At 44.7% G+C, this 23,287-nt stretch overlaps 2 protein-coding genes across 4 annotated transcripts in view; one reads left to right on the forward strand and one right to left on the reverse strand.

Annotated features, from left to right (window-relative positions):
* The window catches only part of CLIP4 (CAP-Gly domain containing linker protein family member 4), a 32,653-nt gene extending 27,119 nt beyond the window's left edge, over positions 1-5,534 (reverse strand). Inside the window, exons 1-5 of one of the 3 annotated variants that reach the window (XM_054063136.1) lie at positions 5,435-5,534; positions 3,947-3,983; positions 3,441-3,546; positions 1,644-1,704; positions 918-1,064 (exon numbers count right to left, since the gene is read on the reverse strand). In XM_054063136.1, the coding sequence (XP_053919111.1) occupies positions 918-1,050 (133 nt within the window). In that variant the 5' untranslated portion in view covers positions 1,051-1,064; positions 1,644-1,704; positions 3,441-3,546; positions 3,947-3,983; positions 5,435-5,534. Of the gene's footprint in view, positions 1-917; positions 1,065-1,643; positions 1,705-3,009; positions 3,182-3,440; positions 3,547-3,946; positions 3,984-5,434 lie in introns of those variants that run through there. The other 2 variants (XM_054063137.1, XM_009562554.2) reach the window with 2 other exon arrangements.
* A 6,185-nt stretch (positions 5,535-11,719) lies between these two features.
* On the forward strand, positions 11,720-22,834 carry PCARE (photoreceptor cilium actin regulator). The gene is made up of 2 exons (XM_009562553.2): positions 11,720-15,746; positions 20,369-22,834. Exons 1-2 carry the CDS (start codon positions 11,992-11,994, stop codon positions 20,496-20,498), a joined length of 3,885 nt encoding a protein of 1,294 aa, XP_009560848.2. The 5' UTR covers positions 11,720-11,991; the 3' UTR covers positions 20,499-22,834.
* The last annotated feature ends 453 nt before the right edge of the window (positions 22,835-23,287 follow it).

Consider the following 23,287-nt stretch of genomic DNA (forward strand, 5'->3'; position numbering starts at 1 on the left):
TAAGAAAACACAGTGCAATAAACTATGGCAATACTTAAGAGTAGAAGAGGGCAGTCAACTTACGAGGACAGGACTAAACCTGTAAAGACGCGTACTCAAATATATCACATTGAACTGCTACATCCCCAACTCATCAAATGGACCACAAGAATGCTAAGTCTGTCAAAGATGGAACATTACATTACACACATTTATTTCTCCCAAATACAGTTGATTCTTGTATTCAATGCGGGGAAGAGAGGTGGAAACAGTAATCTTTAAGGTATACAGATGCTATTAACACCTTCTGCAATATTCAAAGGCATTATAAATGTAGTTATCTATAAAGACCCTTACCTACAGAGACATTTTAATATATAACATGGTTTAAATATAATTCTATATAACAAAGAAAATTTAAACATGTGAAGACAATTCAACATTATATTGAAAGCCAATCACCAACACTTGCTATAATTTTCTGTTAACTTTAATTTCAGTCCTTACCACCTCAAACACCTACACTTCCAGTAGAAATATCTCCCATGGTGTATTGTTTGCATACTGAAAGCATAAAAAGTGTAACTAGAGTTTTTAAATGTAGCTAAGCATCTACATCACATTTAATTACTGCAATTTTACATCTTAACACAATTTCCAGTTCTACAACCAAGATATAAAAAAAACCTACAAACATCTGACCACACTCACAGAAGAAAGAGTAAGATAATTTAAAACGTATGCAATAAGAAAAATACAAAAAGCCTGGGTATTCCTATTTCATTTCCTTTAAAAAATAATAAAATAATTCATTTAACAAGCAGTAAAGTTGTTCTGGAAAGAAGGAATAAATCAGGAGTTGACAGCTTTTCTTAAAATCTCCTATTCAAATACCTTTTCCTATGCTGACAAACTAATTTTCTGTTAAAGGTACTTACCGCAATCAGAAGGCATCGGTGCTGCAGCAACAGAAAAAGTAACAGAAGTTTCAGAGCTTGGGAACAAGAACCGCTCTCTTTCAATGAGGGTATCTCCTTCAAAGGAAGGTTCTGGGAGATCCTCTATGGTCATCTTCTAGAAAGCCACTGCAGGAGGAAAAAGTGCATCAATGACCGCATTACAATTACCTTGAATCAGTCCTATTGTAGCAAGATATAATGCGCAATAAGACTAAAATATTCCCTTTTTGAAAACGTGGAGGATTACTACCTTTTACTATTACTGCCTTTTACTATTACTATTTTTACAAACTTATAATGTTAGTTAGGAAGAGCCAGTGAGTATGATGTCAAGGATATTCAATTTCTAGTTTTGATTTCACCACAACATTTGCATATTCATGGACAGCACAGTATTTCTCCCCAGTTTTCCACTTGAGCAGTACTGAAAATAACAACGCTGTAATTAGCAAGCACATGGTGATGATGAATGGATTAGTATATTTTACAGTTCTATGAAAACATGGAGCATCAAGTACCTTTTCACACACTCCTTCCCTTCACCTTCAGCAAAGACCTTCTACCAGCTACAGCCTTCTCCTCTTAAAATTCTCAGCACTTTAATCTTCCCACTCAGACAATTTGTCACCCAGTGACTCACTCCTGGACTCAAAAATCAGCTCCTTTCCCAGCATCTCCCCTCTACATTTTAAGCAGCGTACTTACCACAGTGTTGTAACCCCGCCCTGATGTTGTTTCCAGCCAACTTCTCAGGCCTCAGAGCAGCCTACCAGAGAAAAGATAGATTAAGTTGCCATACAGAGCGCTAGTGACGTTCTCCAACAAGCAGGTCAGGTTACCTTCTAGTTATGGTTCACTTGCTAAGATCAAAAGAGCCCTCGTTACCACTTTAGGAGTCCCTCTTAGGAAAATTCCATAACAAATATCAAAAAACATGAATTATTCTGAATAGAAACAGGCATTAGTGCCCTATCGGAGACTACAACTACAGTCAGAAAACTGAGATTCTTCTTCTTCAAGTTTCATGGTTAAATACTGCGAGTACAAGCAGTGCTCCTAGCAGACAATCTAAACTTTGTTTCTGGAGATTGATGTACAGCGCTTGACTCAGGAATTTGCTTAGCCAGTGTGCTTGAAGGAAAGAATTCACAGTGTTTTTATCACATTTAATTTATACACATAAGTGAACAGGATATATTTAAAAAGTAGTCTGGTTTTGAGACTTATTTTGGGTTTTGCGTCCTACACACAAGCCATGGGAATAGATGAATTCTAGTACTTGCCCAGTAAGTTTGTCACACTATTTGGGAACTTACATAATCTACATTCTAATATAAAAGGATATAAAAGGAATTTTAGCAGTGGATTACAGTTGCTAATCTGCAAGTAAATAAATGAAAACCTCCTCTTCTTGCACACTGTGCACAGCTCACCCTGTCCTCAGCTTGGAGCGTAGATCCAGATGAAAAACGCTCATTTTTCTCCATCTAGTTTATTGCCTCGGTCTTATGCACCTTACAAACGCATGTGCTGACAAAAATGAAAGATCAAGGAGGCAGCCACTGGGACGGGGCAGGATTATTTCTTCTCACAGCATTATGAATTTACTGAAGCATTCTTAGATTCAATAAGGCCAAAATATCACTTATCATTTCAATTATTTTTTTCAGCAGGTAAGGAAAAGTTGGAGTTTACATTTTGCATGGCTTTATAGTCATCGTAAACATGACAGCAATGACTTTCATGCATGATGGACTAGTAAGTCTCTTAAGCTGCAAATCACTAATTCAATCTCTTTGGTAGGGCAACAGTGAAATAGATTTGTTACCACCTGGTATTTGTTCCGAAGCTATGGCAAAAGAAAACAAAGCAAAGCTCTGCAAAACATCACTCCACAACAGTTCTTCACAGGTAGCATGACAGACACTCAGGAAACCCACGAAAGAAAAAGCAGTGTGCACAAATACAGAAGAGATGACAGCCAAAGGAATTAAAAGCTTTTTGTACAGTGCTGCCAGTACAACAGTGAGGAAACAACAGAAACAATGGAAAGCAGCCAGAGATGACTGACCTGAGGGTAACAGAAAGAGGTGAGATTTGTAAAGTACGGTGACAAAAACTGCTGGAAGTAGAAATCAGCAGAGACGTTTGAAAATTAATACAAAGAATGTTGTGGCACATAGAAAAGCAGACAGAACAGACTGGAATCTCTGTGTTTGCAAATATCCAGGGCATCTTCTACTCTGAGGGGGCAGAGGGGAGAATACAACCTGTCACACAAGTGGAAAGAATTCAGTGCACAAACTACCAAAACACAGCAGGCAGGCAAAAAGCTCGTATTGAGGGCAGGTGACATGAAGCCCCAAGCGTTACAACCATTCACACACCCAACACCATAAATGACTTCCCACGTTTGCCCTGACCAAAGCGTGCACATCCTTACACTGTGGGATTTCCATCTGGGTCTAGAAATGTATTACCATGTCATGAAACAGTACTGACCCATGCAATGTCACAGCAATAGCATGTTCTGCACCCATGATTGCCTCCAGAGACTGCTAGCTCGGGTGTCAGAACATCACAACCAGTCAACGCCACACACGCGTACCTGGGAAGGCAAAACCAACACAAAAGGTTGAAAACTCTTATAAAGAAAGGGGAAAGACAAAAAGGCATTGTCCAACAGGAGTAGCTTCTGTTCTGAGCAAACACAGCTGCCTGAGGTATTAGTAACATCCAACATATACAGACTCAGGCAGGAAGTCATAGAATCATAGAAGCACTAGGTTGGAAAGGACCCACTGGATCATTGAGTCCAACTAAGTCCTGGTGAAACAGAATGGAAGCTCCTCCAAAAGAGCACAGATTTCCCTGCATTAGCAGGATGAGTTCAAACAAACAGCAGGAGATGGTTAGAGAAAGTCAATGAAAGGACAGATTTTCCTGTTCAAAGCACTGCCCAACTACCACTAAGCACAGTTTAGCGCAGTACAGAACACCGTACTTACTATATGCCAGCCATATGTTCTTCTGACTGAACTCTGTCTGAAAATGAAAAATAGAAATATCATGGAAAAAAAATACGGAAAATTGAAGAAGTCATCAGATGCACGTGCACTTACGGTGGCAAGATTAAAGATTAACTACAGGTTTCTCAATATCAACACATTACAGAGAACCACAGGGTACCTCAGCATACAGAAAAAAAACATTGTATAATCATAGAATCAAGGAATGGTTGGAAAGAACCTTAAAGCCCAACCAGTTCCAACCCGCTGCCATGGGCAGGGACACCTTTCTCTGGATCAGGTTGCTCAAAGCCCCACCCAATCTGGCCAGGTATGGATCCACAACTTTTCCGGGCAACCTGGGCCAGTGCCTCACCACCCTCACAGGAAAGCATTTCTTCCTAAGATCTCATCTAAATCTCCCCTCTTTCAGCTTAAAACCATTCCCTCTCATCCTATCCCTGCAGTGACAAGTATTACAGGATCCAACCTTCTCCTGCAGTTGAGATTTGGCAGTTTGTGTTAAAGAGCAACAAGGTCTCCAAGAAGATCTTACTGTGGCCTTGGGTGTTATAAGAAAGGTAGAGAAAAGCTTTTTTAAGCAGGGCCTGTAGCAACAGGACATGGGTTAATGGTTTGAAAGTAAGAGGAGACATTTAGTCTTGCTATTAGGAAGAAATGCTTTACAATGAGGCCCAGGCCCAGGTTGCCCAGCATAGTCGTGGCTGCCCCATCCCTGGAAGTGCTCAAGGCCAGGCTAGACAGGGCTTGGAGCAACCTCATCCAGCAGAAGGTGTCCCTGCCCATGGCAGAGAGGTTGGAACTGGATGGACTTTGAGGTCCCTTCCAATCCAAGCCATTCCCTGATTTTAAGTGCTATAAAACACCTCCAAATGCAGAAGCCCTTCAGGGGACGCAGCACAACCGCGCGGGGCTCTGAGAGCAGAACCCCTCGCCGATACGACAGCGGTTTTGGCAGTCGCTGTGTTCAATGCGACACCTTTTGTGCACTTCCCGAGAGGGAAAGCGCCTTCAGGGAACAACCCCCTTTCTCACACAACACCGGCTTGGCCATGGAATTCCCGTCCCGGCTGACAGGCGTAGCTCGGGACTGGTTTTCCCGCTGCTCCCACAACGCTGTCCTTGGTTTCGCGGAGCTGGAAGCGTCACCGAGCACAGGTTCCCTCCCCAGGCAGGCTCGGATCCAGCAGGGGGTTCCACCTCACCCCAATCTCCCCACCCCTCACCCGCACGCGATGGTCGCGCCCCGCCCCGCGCACCCCCCGCGCGCCAGGCGCATCCACTGGCACCGGGGGGGGGGGGGGGGGGTGGAGGCTGCTCTTGCGGCAGGGGGAGACAGCGCTGACAGGAAAGCCGGCCCGGCGCGTGCATAATGAGGGAGGGTAGGAGGACACAGGGAGGGCACCGATGCTTGCCGCTCCCCCGCGGGGACGCGGTCACCCCCCCCCCCCCCCCCGAACCCCTTACCTGTCCTCTCCGCCCGCTCCCGGGGCCTCCCGAGCCCGCCCGCCGCCGAGCGGACAGAACGAAGCTCACGCCCCGCCCCTCCCTGCCCACCGGCCTATCAGCTGCCAGTAGGACTCCCTGACCCCGCCCCTCCCTGTTGGCCTATCAGCTGCCAGTACCTCCTCTGGCCCCGCCCCCCGCTGGGTGCTCTATCAGCCGCCAGTACCTCCCCCTCACCCCGCCCCTCCCTGCAGGGCGGATAGTCAGGTGCCCGCGCCGCTGCGCTCCAGGCCTGCAGGGGGAGCAAGGGGGGGGGGGGGGGCTGCGCTCGAGGTGTGAGGCCCTCACCTGACAAACCTGCTCTCCTGGAGGCTGCGGAACCACAGAATCACCAGGTTGGAAAGGACCCACTGGATCATCGAGTCCAACCATTCCTAACACTCCCTAAACCATGTCCCTAAGCACTTCATCCACCCTTTCCTTAAACACCTCCAGGGAAGGCGACTCGACCACCTCCCTGGGCAGCCTGTTCCAGTGCCCAATGACTCTTACTGTGAAGAATTTTTTTCTGATATCTAACCTGAACCTCCCCTGTCTGAGCTTCAGGGCATTCCCCCTTGTCCTGTCCTCTGTCACTTGGGAGAAGAGGCCAGCTCCCTCCTCTCCACAACCTCCTTTTAGGTAGTTGTAGAGAGTAATAAGGTCTCCCCTCAGCCTCCTCCAGGCTAAACAACCCCAGCTCTCTCAGCCGCTCCTCATAAGACTTGTTCTCCAGCCCCTTCACCAGCTTCGTTGCTCTTCTCTCGACACGCTCCAGAGCCCCAAAATCCTTCTTGTGGTGAGGGGCCCAGAACTGAACACAGTATTCGAGGTGCTGTCTCACCAGTGCCGAGTACAGAGGGAGAATCACCTCCCTGGACCTGCTGGTGACCCCATTTCTGATACACCACAGAGCTGCTTCTCCTGCGGGCTCTGCCTTGGGGCTGCCACCCTCATAAACTCTCCAGATTCACACAACTCCGAAAACCTGTCCCAAAACCACAACAGGGAGCGTCTTTTAGAGTCACAGGATCGTTTGGAAAAGACCTTTAAGATCATCAAGTAGACGAAGTGCAAGAGGATGGCGACTCCCTTTTTACAAAATACACACCTTAAATTTCTAAGGCTAATATCACAGAATCATAGAATGGTTTGAATTGGAAGGGACCTCGAAGCCCATCCAGTTCCAGTCCCCTGCCATGGCTAGGGACACCTCCCACTAGATCAGGTTGCTCAAAGCCCCAGCCAGCCTGGCCTTATGAGTGTTTATGGAAAACACAGGGCTAATGGGTGTAAGTCACTCCTGGGGAGATTCCAGTTGGACTGCAGAAGGAAATTTTTCCCCATGAGAACATTGGAATAAGTCTCCCATGGGAAGATTCCTCTACACTGGACACTTTTAAGGTTCGTTGTGACAGGGTGCTGGGCCATCTCAGTTAAACCATAGATCAACCGAAAAGGTTGGACCAGATGGTCCTAAAGGTCCTTTCCAACCTATAACTGATTCTATGGTAAGTCCAACCATAAACCTGACACTGCCAACTACTAAACCACTGTCCCTGAGCACCACATCGACACAGCTTTTAAACCTCTCCAGATATGGGGACTCCACCTGGGCAGTCTCTGCCAGGGCTTCACCCTTCTGGTAGAGAATTTTTTCCTAATATCCAATCTAGACCTCCTCTGGCACAACTTGAGGCCATTTCCTCTCATCCCATCACTTGTTACTTGGGGAAAGAGACCAGCACCCACCTCACCACAACTCCTTTGCTTTTTTTTTCCCTGTTATATGCTTTATGCTTTACCCATTCACTCACTAAGGGGGATATTGAGCCAAGACTCCTTCAGCAAAGATCAAAAGACCCTCTGGTTCCAGAGAACAATCAATGTATCAGTTATAACAGACAGCAAGCTTTTGAATATCTATGGATTTCTTAGCAAAGAGAAAGTATGACCAAGTGACTGGACTACTCCTCCCAAAAACAACAGGCAAATGTAAATACTTGTCACAAAAATGCTGCTGACTTCCAGCAGTGTTAAACAATTTTTCTTGGCTCCTTTTGGTCATCTGAGTGCACCAACAGCAACAGGGCAAGCTGTTCTAGCTATTCACTAGTAACCACATTTCTATTCAGCTCTGTTGCCTGTACAGGCAAATCCCCAAAAATGACTCTTTAATTTTCTATTTACGTTTCTTCCTCTGTTAATACATTTATAAAGTATTCTTGCTTGAGAAGGAAAGTGGTTTCCTACCTGTTTTCAACAACTTCTTTCTTATCTCACTGCTGTTTGAAAATAAAAAAAAGGAAAAGGTACTGCTTTTGCAAAACAGGTTTGGGAAAGCATTGAGTTCGTATTTATTGCCTCATGCAACCAGTCCAAAGCAATTTACTTAGAAATAAAAAAAAGAGAAAGCATGAGATGAACTTTATACATCCCGCTCTGAGAAGTTTATCCTTGCCTCAGAGTCAGGTGAATTTTGTCTCTCACTTGCACATCACCACTAGCACAGGCTCTGCATAGACTCACTGATTTCATTTCATTCTTCGCAACTACATTTCCTTCAAGCCATGATATTCCTATTCCTTACTGTTGTCTACAGGCTTCCATGGGGGAAATAGGATGAAGCTTTAAGTACCTCTGTTAGTGGTTACAGACAGGAGAGGATCTCCTCCATCTCCCAGAACAGGGGTAACTCTGCAGGAGATGCCGAAATAAAAAGCAGCAATTTCTTATTTAATTAGTAGTATCTAGGCCGAAAATATGAACAGCTCTCTGGTTACAGTCAATAACAGAAGAAAATGCAGGTTTCTTTCAGAGTAAAATAGCTCTTTAAGGTTGTTGCTATCACTCAAGCTCTCTGCAGTTCCTCAGGGAGTTGAAATTGTTTCCCCAGAAGTCATCCACAAATACAAACCTTAAATTTCTAAGCCTAAATATCATAGAATCATAGAATGGTGTGGGTTAGAAGGGACTTCAAAACCCATCCAGTTCCAGCTCCCTTGCATGGGCAGGGACACCTTCCACTGGATCAGGTTGCTCAATGTCTCATCCAGCCTGGATCAGTTTATGCACATTCCAAAAAGGTTCTCAGGCACTGGTGGAGGCTGCCCAGGGCAGTGGTCGAGTCCCTGTCCTTGGAGGTATTTAAAAGATGGCTGGATGAGGTGCTCAGGGATATGGCTTAGTAGTGGACAGGTACAGTTGGACTGAACGATCTCGAAGGTCTTTTCCAACCAAGTGATTCTATGATTCCCCTTTTAAATCCTGGAACCTCTCAGAAATAGTCCCTCATTATTATTTTTCCATAATGTTTGAGCTTATATTACTAGTTCTACACTGAAATATGATGCAGTTTTTAACCAACTGACTCTTTCTTCATAAGGCCCTGAAATCAATACCTCTGGGGCTGAGTCCCGCACATCCTCATCTGGGTTCAGGCCTTATTCTTGCCTTTTCTCAGGCATTTACAGCGCCACTTTCAGACAAGTCTTTGGGTTTCAGCATCCATTGCACCAACTGTGTCTGATGGGTTTGAACATTTAGGTTCTTCCCTTCAGGAGCACTGTGTGACCAGGCACCTCCCTCAAAACGAGATTACTGCCGATTTTAACAGTAGGAAGGAAGAACAAAGGCAATTTACACACAATCCAGATGCAAGGGCGAGCCTTCTTTAAGCCTTAATTACCTTATTTTTGGTGTGTTCCTAGAGTCTGTTCCTCAAACAGTTTTGCGTTCATCTGGTGCACTTGTAAAATCGCTCAAGTCAGCAAGTTCACAGGTAACACCACTTGGGCATCTACCTGAACATGACCAACTGTCTCCTTTTCACCTTGTCTTCTGCAAACAGGAGCATCATAAACCAGAAAACATTACTAGAGGTGCTGCCCTAGGAATTACATCAATATATGACAACATATGTCAACATATGACAATCATAAGTTGCAGATTCCAAATTAATCTAATTTCCTTACACTCAAAAATATTTCCTTATCATCTTCCTCATCGATATTCTCTCTACTATCACTGCTTCTTAACTACCTTGCCCATTTTGTCTTCTCTGTTGTGCGACCACCAGACAAAGCATTTCCCTTTGCATTTTCCATGAGATGAAGCCTTTGGGTATTTTTAGTGCTTCAGACATTCAAAACAATATATAATAGCTTAGTAACTAGAATATTGATGAGGAAAATGCAGTTTTATAAGTGGTTGCAAACAGGTGCAAAGTCACTGCTCTCTCTTAGAAGCCAAAAAAAAACGTGACTCAGCATTGAATGGTTGTAACAAAAAAACACCCCACAAGTCATATGGAGTTAACTGTCAAAATTCCCAGTGCAAACAATGGAACTGTTGGAGTTCCTTTTTAAGAACAGTCAGAAGAGATTTTTATAGGACAAATACTAGGCAGCTACATAAAGCTGTGTCTCAGCCCTCTTTGCAAACAGAACTAGCTAGCTGCTTATCTGCTGTGTTTGCCCTGATTTATTGTGGAGGGCTACAGCATCCTGATGGTTAGGATTGCTAGGATGCAGCGGCTGCCTCAATCTGCTCCACTCTGAACACATTAGGTGCATGCCTAAAAGGAATGCAGAAAGAGCTCGGACTGTTGGGTGGAAACCACACTGTGGTGAGACACAGAAGCATCCAGAGTGACCTGCATGACTTGCAAAAAGCAGAGCCAAGAAGTAATTACCTGACGCTTTCCAAAACAGCACTGAGCGAAGCGACTATGCACTAATCCAGTACAATTTATATGTTCCAGAAAAAATTCTTAAGAGAAAGCACATAAAGTATGAAAAATTTCCCTGGGAATCAACGTCATGCTTCATCCTCAGTAAAACATGGGAAATTTGCTGCCCTTGTAGAACAGAAAGAGAGATTTAAACAACAAGGCTTCAGGGAATAACGACTTTCCACTCAGATATTCAGCTATTGCAGTCCAGCACGAAGGAATGAATCACACAAGCAGTTCTTTAAAGTCTAAGAATGTTTTACAGGCTTGGCAGCATGCATGGATTTTGAGGAGTCAGACAATATACCCACGGCCATGGAGTTAGAAATCAAATTGCTAGAGAGAAGCTGTAGACTTCTAGCCGAAATGAGAGTTGGCTGCTGTTGTCTATAAGTTCTGTGACACTGAGGAACAGCCACCTTCAGAAAGGCTGCACCCTGAAATTAAAAGACGGATCCAATTTGGCCAGTCTAAGTAATGAAGAGGGAAATTGAGGGGTGGTTGCTATTATCCCCCTCATCCCCATACCACCCTTCATAAACAAATATTTGGAAAAGATCATCCAATTCCTATTCTGACTTACCTAATTTCTCTTCCAGAGGGGAATTATTCTGTCCTGATCTCACAAGTGATTAAACCAATTTTTTTTTAAAAAAAAAAGATGGGTCTATATTTTTAATTTGCTGGGGGTTTTTTGAGTTTTAACCTATAAGGTTTTGCAGTTGAGAGAACTAAGCCCTCACCAATGAAAAGAAATAAAAGCATGCCAGTCACTTTTGTGTCTGCAAGGAACACTTTCACGTTTTATCCCAAGAAACTCAAAGGAAGGAAAAATTGAACTTTCATTTAACTTTTTTTTAATTTGAAATTCTACAGTTTAGCTCCACTGTATGCAGACACCGTCTTAGCAACACATGTAGAATTTATTCTACAAATAGTGCTATTGTGCAGTCCAGCTTTTCAGGTGGGGAAGCTGTCCAAAAGAGAAAAACATACTCTCCAAGAATGATCACATGAAAGACAGGAAAAAAGTTCAAAATCTCTTTTGGAAGTCTTAGAAGAAAAAAGTAAACAGCTTGTCAATTGTACATAGGGGAAAATTTTGAATACCCTCAAGGCAGAAGTCTCACAAGCACCTCTGATCTGTTTGATTCCATGTGGTGCACTCTCCAGTGGATACAGACTCGGTCAAGGTCACCTTTCTCTTGATTAAGGAGATCTAGTGGCATTTATATGCCTGTTCAAATAGCTTCCTTTCAAAAAGCCTTGAAAATGCAGCCTCCTCCTTTGCACCCCGCATTCAATGTATATCATGGTTTTGCAAAAAGGGGGAAAAGGAGGGACAAGTACCAAGTCCTTTTGATTCTCAATATGGTTTAGAAAAGAATCTGCCTTTATAAATACAACCTGGGTGCTGAGTGGCTGGTGCCTGCTTACCCTAATGAGCTTAAAATCTTACTTGTAGTGGACATCTGTCAAGACAGAATTGAGGCAACGCAAGTCCTCTTAATCCATTAGCTCTAAATCCAGTAGAGCTTTCACACTCCCTTTTGGAATTGAAGAAGAAAATTGAGTGGGAACGTACAATGGGATGGTGCATAACATCAAGAGTAGATCCTGGACAGTGAGCATATGAGATTGAGAAAAACGACAACAAAAACTGACAACAAAACTGGGATCATAATGGAATACTCGTGAGAAAAAGGCCAGTCTGCAGTTCGTGATAACAGTGAGTTCAATTCTTTGTTGTGTTTTCCCTATTTTATTTGGATTTTTAATCAAAAATCAAGCCAAAGACTGAGGAAGGATGGGCTGCACACCCTCTCACAGTGACATTGCTAATACTATTGCAAAGAGTGGTCTTAAGGCTTTGAATAAACCCAAAAGTATTTTGCGTATTGATCCAGGAGATAAAGGAATCCCACTGCTTGTTAAAGGTTCATCTTGCTACAGTATTGATGAATTCCACCAATATGGGATCCAGAGGAAAGACTACCTGGGAGAAAAGGAAGAGCAGGACAAAAATGATAGTTTGCAGTTTTCTTCCAAGGCACATTCAGATCCCCAGATTTCCAGGGAAGAGAGGAAAATTGAGAGGGCAGCCACAGATGCTGAAGCCGTTATGTCCCAGCTGATTGACTCTCAGAAACATATTACTGAGGCCATACAGATCAGAAAGCAGAGCTCCTGTGAATCAGAAGCATTGTCTTTCATTTGGGATGACAAGAATGAGGGCAGTGCAAATCAAATCCCAAAGAAAGGGAAGAAGCAAAAAAATAAGCTGGCAAAGCAACGTCGACCCAGCAAAATTAAAGAAAAGTCCCATTTGGCCCCATGCGAGACAGAGAAAAAGGTAGATTTCCCAGAACTGCTTGTTAGGGCTCATCAGAGTGCATATGCCTACTTAAATCCCAACCTCTCCAAGTATGAAACTATACTTCATGTAGCCAACCAGGCCACCCAAACCCAGCTCTTCCTACAGCAGATGGTAAGCTTTCTCGTGCTTTGCTTTGATGAAATCAACCAGCTCTTGGAAGAAATTGCCAATGATGGGGAAAGTCTTCTCAAAGACGTAGGTGGGAATCTGGCCTGGCCAGCAGAGAAAGGTGATTTGAAGGAGCACCCTGATCTTTTGCAACAACTACTGCAGTACACAGTCAATAAGATGCAGTTACTGAGTGGGACGCTGGCATCCCTCACGTCTGATGCCCTGCAGGAGACATGCAGCTACCTGCAGTCTGCTGCAAGCAACTTGGAAGGAAAACTGAAAGCAAAGCAAAGCTTTGATGAGCGCCTGCTCCGGATGGTAAGGCTGCTTGAAGCCTCAACAGTGGGATCCTCACAGTCCCACGGTGATGACAGGACTCTCTGTTCTGAGGACAGTGGCATTGGCGTGGACAGCGAATCCCTCAAGGAGTTCAGTGCCCTCACCCAGCATGGAGGACAAGCAAGCTGTGATTCCTGTGCACATGAACATCTGTCCCAAAAGCACAGTAGAACAATGGACCGCGTGCATGATAGGACAAAGTCACCATGCACACCTGCCACCCATGACTGTGCATTTCAAAGGCATTTTAAAGATATGTTTTATTCATCCATGCAGGGTAGGGAAGCAACTTCTTCTCAGGGCAGAGTACCAGAAGGCATTTCTACCATGCCCCAATGTGCAAGCTTGAGCAAAAGCCGCTCCTATAACTCCTTCCAGTCTGACTCTACTCAGGAAAGCGAACATTTCAAAATCTGTGAATCAATAGATTTTCCTGATGATGATGACGACGATGAAGAAGAGAGCACTCTGGAGGAGGATGACGACAACACAAGTTTATCAGATATGTGGAAGGATACCTTTCCAAGGAGAATGTCTTTGCCTACGGTCACTGAAAACACACAAAGGCAGTTCATCAAGAGGACAGAGAATGCAGAGACAGAGGAAATTATTCTGAAGATGAAAGATGCCATTAGTGAAAAAATCAAGTTTGTCCCGGCTAAATCTGGGCATAAAGAATGGATAGAGGACGAGGGTGGAAGAGCAGTCCTAACAACAAGGCCCAGCACAGCAACAGGCAGCCAGAAAACCTTCAGGAAACAACAACGGTCCAGGTCAGAGGAGTCTCTCAGAAGCCAGGCAGAGGACCCAACCCTCCTAGAGCTTCAGAGAACTCAAAAAGAACTCAGCAAAAGGCTGGAAATGTTTTATGGGAAGAAGGATACAGATGACAACCCAGAGCCTTGCAAATCAAGAACAGCACCTTATTTACTGAGTGAGCAAGTCGCCATGAGGTCCTCTAGCAAACTGAAAGCATGCCTCTCAAAGAACTTCAGTATCCTGCCCAACCAGGATAAAGTCCCTTCATTCAAGGTTGACCAAAATCCTGCCAATCAGCTGAATGAAAAGAGAGGCGGGAAGCCTTTAAGAGCTACTGTGCCTACCCAGGAGACTTCAGGAAGCAAAGGAAAGGAGCCTCCTGCAACACAGAATCTCAGTGGCAGCAGCTGTGCCCCCCGACAGTCTGTCAAAAAGCTGATTGAAACTTTCAGTCCTGCTGATGATCTTGTAAAAGATGCATCTTTCAGATCCTTAGGACCAATAAAGTGCATCAGAAAATTCGGACTTCCAGTCATTCCACCCACTCTTCCGTTTCAAAGGGGCCTGGCACATTTGAATCTTAAGAATCGTATCTCACCAGTAGAAGATGAAAACCCTTCAAACACCAATGGAGTTTCTGCTAGCTTTCCAAATGCCTCTCCTCCTGAACCAGTTGCAGAATTAAGGAAGAAGGACACAAAGGAAGAGACTGATGAAGACATTGAGAACCTACCACCACCACCACCTGAAATGTTAATGGATACTTCTTTTGACTCATCTGAGCCTGAAGAAACTGCAAGAACAGAAAGAAGCTCTTCAGAAGATGCTAAAAAGCCCATCAAAACAGAATTTCACACTACTAAGAGAGCACAAGTTTCCCCAAAAATGAAAGCCTCCCTTCAGTCGATAGACTTACTGCCAAGTAAAAATACCAGTGGCCCTGGTGGAATCACTAATAAAGGTCTAAGGAATACTGGATCAGGGGATGAGAAGCTGCAGAAGTACTCTCTGGAGCTGAACCCTACCAACGTGCGCATCCCTAGCCAGGAGGAGATACTGGCCACTCAGAGAAAAGAGGCTGCGGATTTGTACAAGCAAACCCATAAAATTATTCCTCTTCAAAATCCCAGTGGGGTTTCAAAACCACACAGCAGCAGCTCAGAGAGAAAAGAGCCCAGTTCACCTGCGACATCAGTGCAGTACCAGAAGCGTGGTTCTCCTGATTCGCTCAGGAGAAATGAGAAAGGCTCAGCACTTGCCAGGAAAGTCTCCCCGACAAGAACTCCTCCTCCTTCTCCACCAGTGGAGAAAAGACTTTTCATCCCCCCTGCACACCACAGACACTCTCTGCAGCCTCTTAGTAACCCACAGTCAAGCTCACCCACCATGCAGAGGAAACCCAGTCCCCCCACAAGTCCCAGGGTGCCCACTCCACCCTTGCAGAAGAAGACGCCCTCTCCCCCACCCCAGCGAAAACCACTCAGCCCTCCTGCGGGGCACAAACAAAGCTCACCAACACCGTACCAGCTGCTGGGTTCCCCAGCCTATCGTCGAGATGCAAGCCCCCCTCCGTTTCCCATTGCCCCTTCTCCACCAGCATCCCCCTCCCGCTCCTACAAAGGGTCAAGTGCTGGGCTTGTTTCTGGAGGCGAGCACCAGCTCTCCTCCTCCAAGAGGAGCAGCAACTTACGGTCGATATTCTGCCCAGCCAGTTCTTCCTTATTTGAAGCCAGATCTCCACTGGTACCCAACGAACCTGCTGCAGAGGTGACCAGCCAGCCTGAAGCTTCACTGCTTTCACAAAAGAGCAACCTGCTTTTCTGGCAGCCCGGAGACCGGGCCAGAAAGCTGTCTCTGAGTGCCTCCAGTCCTCAGCCGTTTGTGAGGAGAAGTTTCTCTGACCGCCGACCAGGAGTCCAGTTTCGTCTTCCAGCTCCTGTAACAGCCAGCAGTGATCCCGCACTTAACCAAGCAAGGTAAGAAACTTTCCACTTTAGGGTAAGGAAGCAGAAGTAGAGCACTGCATTGGCTTTCTAAGTTTGTGATGGGAATTTAATGTTGTTAAGTGATTTCCCAGAGAAGTGCACTGTTTGTGTGCAGAACAGATGGCTGGGTAAAGATAACATTGCCCTTGGCCTAGAAGACTGTTGTAGGTCCCTTCCAATTGGAATATTCCTTTCTATTCTATTGTCTTACCCCAGATTTCTGTAAACTGCCAGTTTGAATACAGGGAAGAGTTAATTTTCCATTGCTTGCTCAAGCCTTGCACTGACACATCCGCTGTGACAGGTGCCCTGGGGAAAATTCAGAGTTGGTTTCATGGCACAGAACTCCCCTATTTTCGTGGGGAATGAGGACATCCACATTCAATTTGTAAAAGCTCTGAAGTAACCTTCAGGTTACAAACATACAATGGTTTGGGTTGGAAGGAACCTCAAAACCCATCCAGCTCCACCCCCCTGCTGGGGGCAGGGACACCTTCCACTGGATCAGGTTGCTTGAAGCCCCATCCAACCTGGCCTTGGACACCTCCAGGGATGGGGCAGCCACGAATTCTCTGGGCAATCTCTACCAGTACATCACCACCCTCACAGGAAAACATTTCTTCCCAAGACCTTATCTCAATCTTCCCTCTTTCAGCTTGAAACCATTCCCCCTCATCCTTTCTCTGCACTCCCTGGTAAAGGGCCCATCCCCACCTTTCCTGTAGCCCCTTTCAGTTCTGGAAGGCTGCTATAAGGTCTCCACAGAGCCTTCTCTCTAGGCTGAACAAGCCCAACTCTTTAAATAACTGTAAGAAGGTAGGCTGGGACCAAGAAGGGTATTATTCCTAACATCCACCTCTAAGCCAGTAAACTGTTCAGCTGAATGCTGTATTAAAATGTTTCAGATCAGATGGCAAGAATTACAGATGGATAATATGTAGGCAAGGATCCAAGTGGATGTAAATATAGCTTCAAATTTTGAGCTTCTTGTGTAAGCTTTCAGATCTTGGTGCTGATTTCAAATCTGATGCATCCACAGCCCAAGCCCAGTTTTCAAAGTGGAAAAATGTCCCGTGGCTACTGAAGATTCATTGCTCTGAAAAAGTCAGTTTAAAGGAATTAAAGCATGAACCCACACCAGTTCCACATTTGCAAACCACTGGTGGCCATCTGTTAAAAATCTGGGCTTAGCTTTATGTTCTCTCTACCACTTAAATACAAAAAAAGACACAAAACTAGCCAGGAGACAGAAAAAGGCATTTGGGAATATGCAAACATCATGTAACAGCCTGGAGGTACAAAGTGTTGTTATCCAAGTTTCTTAGCATCTTAGGATGTTTAAGTCTACTAAGCTCTAAGCTACGCAAGAGGATTAAGACCCCCCCCTCCAGTAACCTTCCTCATGTGAGGAGTATTTTTACTCTTGTCACAGAATAGCTGAAATGACAGGAGCCGTCCCTATGAGCAGGGATTGCAAGGACCAACCCTAACAGGAGATAAAATCGCACTTGTAAGCGCAGAAGCAATGCAAGCAATGGGACAGTCAAGGATACCAAAACCAGGTGTTCAGGCATTCCCTCCCAAAGGGTAAGGATGAGGAGAGATGGTTTTCAGCTGAAAGAGTGGAGGTTGAGATAAGATCTTAGGAAGAAATGTTTTCCTATGAGGGTGGTGACGTGCTGGTAGAGGTTGCCCAGAGAAGTCGTGGCTGCCCCATTCTTGGAGGTGTTCCAGGCCAGGTTGGATGGGGCTTTGAGCAACCTGATCCAGTGGGAGGTGTCCCTGCCCATAGCAGGGGGGTTGGAACTGGGTGGGCTTTGAGATCCCTTCTGATGCAAACTATTCTATGATGACCAGGTTTCCCAGGCTCATAACAGAGAAATAGCCTGAACAAAACATACAAAAGCCACTGGGAAATGTATTCCAGCTCTAATATTTCATTATATTCTAACTTCTAAAGATTGTCTGAAAGCCACAGACAGTGTTGCTGGATTTTATGTTGTTTTTCTGGAGCTTTATCTATTCTAGTGCCTGCTAGGAGAAAAAACTGTTTTCAAAAGAGGTTTTCTGTCAGACCTTGCAAGACAACAGCCCTGGAAGTTTTATGGATCAATTTTAAAAGCAGTCTCTTATAAACTGTTAGCCAATTTATGCTTCAGTGGGGTACGCTGTCTTTCTGTTGCTGTCTGTCAGAGCACAGACAGCGATCTAGATAAAATGCTGTAAATAAAATCATCCCCTTCATGAAAAACATCATATATCCTGGTGTTATGATATGCAGCATTTTAGGAGAAATAAGTATATCCTGAGCCAAATTTAGCTTACCATTTATACAGATGGACATCACAAGCAGTCCTGCTCAGTTAGTCTCAACTTATATCAATATAAGAAAAAGGGAAATTTAGACCATTAATTACCACACACACTGATTTAAGATGCAATACACCACTATGTGTTCTCTTACAATAAGCTGCCTGGAGTGAACTTTCACCAACCTTGCACCACATGGCCTAATAGGAATATTGCCACAAACGTGCTGGTGGGCAGAGGAGGGCTTCTTAGGAATTGACACATGGCAGAGGCTGTGAGAGCCTCTCCTATCACTTCTGATCATCTCCTCCTGCTGAGGAGCAGAGTGGTTGCCTCAGCGGCGTGCACCACATCCCCATGCACAGACACTGACTCCTGCTCTCCCAGCAAATGCCATGACAGACAAACCACCACGCTCTGGTCCATATTTCACCTTCGAGTTTATTACACATCCAAGGCTTCCTCTGCTTTGCAATTCATTCCACTGACAGCAGAACTCACAGTGTACCCTAACCCAGTGTCGTATTCCTAAACATCCTTCTTCTGTCCGTGTTTGCAGCTGGTCTCCAATTCCCAAGCTGTTCCCACCTAGCCATCAGTCTCCTTCCCTTTACTATTCCCTCGCTCTATCTCTCCTTTCCAAGTATAAAAAGGCCTCTTTCATGTTTATGTGCTTTTAGCAGCTTCAAGCACAAGTTGCAGAAGGGAGGGGAGACAGAGGCAATCCTGCAATAGTGTCACACTTTTATAGGTAAAACATTTTGAAAATCAGTGAGTTAGCCAGTTTCTCCCATGCTCCCAAACTCTGGGATACATCCCTCCACTTTTTCCATGCTCAATTAAAATATCCATTTGCTGAGAAACCGATTGCTAAAGATAATCTGGCAGGAGCTTGTAAAAGCAACATCTCCCAGTGGAGATCAGGTGGCTGAGTCTCCTCTCCCACCCACTGCATTTTGGCAGGAACACCAAGAAAAGAAGTAACTTCCATCCCATTCTGCTGGCCAGCATTGCCAGGAATGAAATGTCAGCATGGTTTGCAGATTTGCCCATGTCCTGCACACTCACAGCTCCTCTAGAAGGCAAAAAGCGCTCCTTTCCCAAGCATGTCTCCTGCCCATACCGTGCTCTAAGGAACATCAGGCCTTAAAACTCGTTAGCCCTAGCTAAGGCTGGAGCTCGAGCTCTTGTGTTTGTCTTAGGGCATCTGGATGAGAGTTTCAGCTACTAGTCAGTAGAATCGGTTCCCGTTTGGGCAGCCTGTGGATGGACAGGCTTGAGCTACCTTTCCAAGCTTGGTCATTTGACAGCAACCAACAGTTATTGGCATCTCATCAAGGCGTGACATGTACAACTGCTCTGCCCGTAAAGTTCCTGTTAATCGGTAATAGGATTCCTGTGCACGCAGTTAAATGAAGCAATGTTTCACTGAGACTGCTAATCTCCCAAGAGGCACAGCAGAGATAGAAGATTAAATGCTATTGCCTTTAAGATATTGTTCAAGGAGGGCTTGGGAGTGGATTGGGCTGACTGAATCAGGCCCAGAGCAAGCAGTGCAGTGAGACCTCCTGCAGCTGAGGTATATTTGAAGCTGAATGAGTCTTCTGACTGGTCTTGTGTCACAAATATCTTCATTCAGCAATTCTGACCATTAAAGTCCTAGTAGTCAGAATAGGAACGTAAAAGCAGGTCTGCAGTTAAGATCTAATTCAGTTTAGCTGTTTGTGTACTTAAAATACAGTAGTGGTTCCCAGATAACTCTGGAATATTTATTCATATTGAGCGTAATCCACTGTAAGTGGTTACAGCATCACAGGGCACATTCCAGCACAAGGACGCCTGACTAACTCCACTGCCACAATCAATCCTGATTCATGAAGTTCCCGTTTCCCTTGAGATCGACAGTGCCTCTGCAGATTTATCCCAACAGAACATACATCTCACAGTCACGCTGGCATACTCGGAAATCCCTGTAGCCACGCTCAGCAGATGTGTAACCAAGGCAAGAGCATCTGGAACCAGACTTTTCCATCTGCAAGTGAAACCAAATTCACACCGATCCTCTTTTAAACACACAAAGTGTTTGCTTCCCAAGAGAGCTTGGGAGGGGAGAGTCCAATGCATTTGTCTTCATAGGAGTGAAATTGGGACGGTGCATGTAAAGAGCATGTGTCCAGGAGGAGACTGGGGATGGCGCTGTACTGTGCAGCATTTGTGCTGTGAGGGCTGTTGTGGTCTAGTTAGTGCTGTTTTAAAGGTCACAATTCATTAGCCTCTTAACTTAAGTATCTTTCCTTCTGCAGCATGGAGGAGAGCCGCAGAAAAGCAGGCGACTCCTGGAGCAGCCCTTACATCCCCGAAATCAGGGACTCCAGCAGATCTGCTTCCCACCCAGAGCTCTACGTCGTGGGCCAGGGGCTGCAGAGGGACTGAGAGCAGAAGCACTTAATGCAGGCAGCGGCACGAGCGAAGCCAGGGGCCCTGGCAGGAGGACACAGCCTTACTTAGCCCCCAAACATAGTTTCGTTTTCTCTCACAAGGAAACAATATGATGGCACTGCATCTAAAAACCCATGCTGGCCTCAGCAGTCCAATGAAACATCAGCTGGATGTTTGGATTGCGTTCCATGGTCTAACTCGGAGATTTACATTGAGCAAAAGAAATGCTTTGCATGAGGGCAAGTCTTAGCCAAATGGGTTTGATTTATCAGGACCTGTAGGCAAGTCCTTTGCTCCACTGTTCCACTACAGGAGTTCAGAAACTTCTAGGAATTATCATTATTTGATATGTTATTTAGGAGCCATCACAGTTTCAGCTGCACAAAAAGCGGCTGTTGTGGCATTTCCAGGGGGAGGTAAAATCCTGAACCAATTGAGTTTTAGTGCAAAAACATCAATGGCTTCAGCAAAGCCACATCTTCACACCAGGTATTTATCAACATCAGAGAATAACATCAAATACAAATTAAAACAAAATAACCACTTTTAAAGGAATGAAATTGGGGATTTTATTCCCTTAAAAAGGCTTTGATCTTCTAAATCACCTTTGATTATCCCATAATCTCATCATCTCTCATTTCCAGGGTTCAAGGCTTAATCCTAATGAGAGTAGTTCTGTAACAGCCCAATCAAATACCATGATAAATCCCAAGGCACCTAAGGACATGTAACATTTTTTTCTAAGAGAAGACAATGCCAGCACGGGGAATCCTGTTCTCCCCATAACAACTTGATATTCTTTCTGATATATGCAGTTTGAGAGGAGTTGTTGTAATTTCACTGAAGAGCCCAGGCAGATTCTTGTTAATAAAAACAGTTATCTACAGTAAATTAATCCCAGGCTTTTGCAGCCCCCAGTGGAATACAGTTTCAGGATGTACTGGATCTTGCTCACCTAACTGATTTATAATCACAATTATGATGCAACTTTTAATTAATTTTAATTAATTTAATTTACCACATTTTCATATGCAAATTTAGTACAGAGTGAGATCCAGAGAAAAAGTCATTTGTAGTCCTGTTTTGATAAGAACAGATTTAATTTTTGCTACAGTTTTCCTGAGGGTGGTAGCTGGGCAGCTCACCTTTGCAAAGGATTTTTAACCCCTTTGTGATGGAGAACTGTGGCACATTTTATGCTGCCTAAAGGAAATTTTTGGATACTGAACTGCCTAATGCCTTAATCACAACCATCCTTCTTCATTATCTCAGTGCCATTTTATGACACAGACACAAGGAAACCTTAGTTGTCACGTTTAAGGTGAAGAATTGAAAGTAAAGTCACTGGCAGTGAATGGGTACTTTGGATCGGCAGGGGTTTGTGAGCATGAGGCAACAAAGCAGCCATACCCATGGTGTCCAGCTGATCCGCTGTGTTATCACACAGGCAGATGCCTCCTCCCTATTAAATTAGGAGATCACTAGAGAGTTACTGCAAGGATCATCAGCAAGGAAAGCTCTGCAGGCCAGAATTCCCTCTGCTCAGAAATGCAGTTCTCTCCCAGCTGCATAAAAACACAAATACACCTCCATGTATCTGGGGTCTGTTCTGCCAGCAGTAAACACACAGAACAGAAACAACTCAGAAACAGGACAGCAGAAACCCAGCCCTTTGTATGCCTAAGGACAGAGACGAATTGGGAGGACAGCTTCAGCTCAGCTACTACATTCCTGTTATCTCTTTTCCATGCTAAATTCCCCAGCATCCACAGTGGGTGGTAAGAGAAAGTATTTATTTCTAGTCTCCAAGCATCAAATTCTCTGGTGGTGCAAGATCTACAGCAGCATGTGGAGTAAGACTTCATGTCAATAACCAAGCCGGAAACCTCACCTGTGTGCAGGCTGGACATAGAGTCAGCCAAAGAATTTTTTCCCAAAAAACAGGCTCCCCAGAAAGCTCACCGTGGCTGCTGAAGGATTCCGATGCCACCTTAAGGATGCTGCAGCAAACTGAGTGCTGTGTTCCAGAAACAGAACTTCTCCAGGAAGCGTCTATGGGTTTGTCACATGAACTCATGACTGCGTACAGCTAACAGGCTCTCTTCAGTACCATTACTGTACAGGACCACTGCAAATAAGGTGTTAACCTTCAATGTGTTGCAAGCATGCAATTAAAAGTAACTATTGCCTGCAGTTACTGCAGGAATTTCAGCTGGGCTGGGCACTTTCTTAAAAAAATACTTGTTTATTCTACAGGATTTTTGGACAACACTTCCATTTTTCATGCATAAAACATTTCTGGAAAACAATGTATTTTTTACTGATGTAAATAAATCAGAGGTTTTATATGCAAGGTACGAGTTTGATCTCATGTTCTACGTGCAACAGGTTTAAATCCTAGCCCCATGTTACACTGATTCTCTGCTTACTGCACTCGCTACTGCCTCGTGCTATAAAAAGTCCATTTGCTTCCTCCCCATCACAGCACAAGCCTGTCTTATGTTTTACTGGTACAGCAATTAATTTGGGTTGCATTTCCATTAAGCAGATATGTCTATTTAGGGTCCAAGCTCCAGGCTGGACTCTTGGCAGAACAGAGGTCAGCTGTGCTTCCACCCTTCTCCTGCCCCGATTTAAGCCCTCAGCCCTGAGGATGACTAGAACACAGCAGCACTACACACACTCCGGTTACTTCTGACTTCAAGCACTATCCCAGATATTAGCAATAGGGCTGACAACACTGTGCAGGTTATCAGTAAGCCCAGTGTATCGTGGCATTTGTG

Source organism: Cuculus canorus, chromosome 3, assembly GCF_017976375.1.
Source record: "Cuculus canorus isolate bCucCan1 chromosome 3, bCucCan1.pri, whole genome shotgun sequence".
NCBI classification, from domain to species: Eukaryota; Metazoa; Chordata; class Aves; order Cuculiformes; family Cuculidae; genus Cuculus; species Cuculus canorus.

Excerpts from the sequence above, each read along its gene's own strand:
- PCARE (XM_009562553.2), top strand. The coding sequence starts at position 11,992 with ATGGGCTGCACACCCTCTCACAGTGACATTGCTAATACTATTGCAAAG. Across the intron at positions 15,747-20,368 it reads CCCGCACTTAACCAAGCAAG|CATGGAGGAGAGCCGCAGAA; the intron begins GTAAGAAACTTT and ends TTCCTTCTGCAG.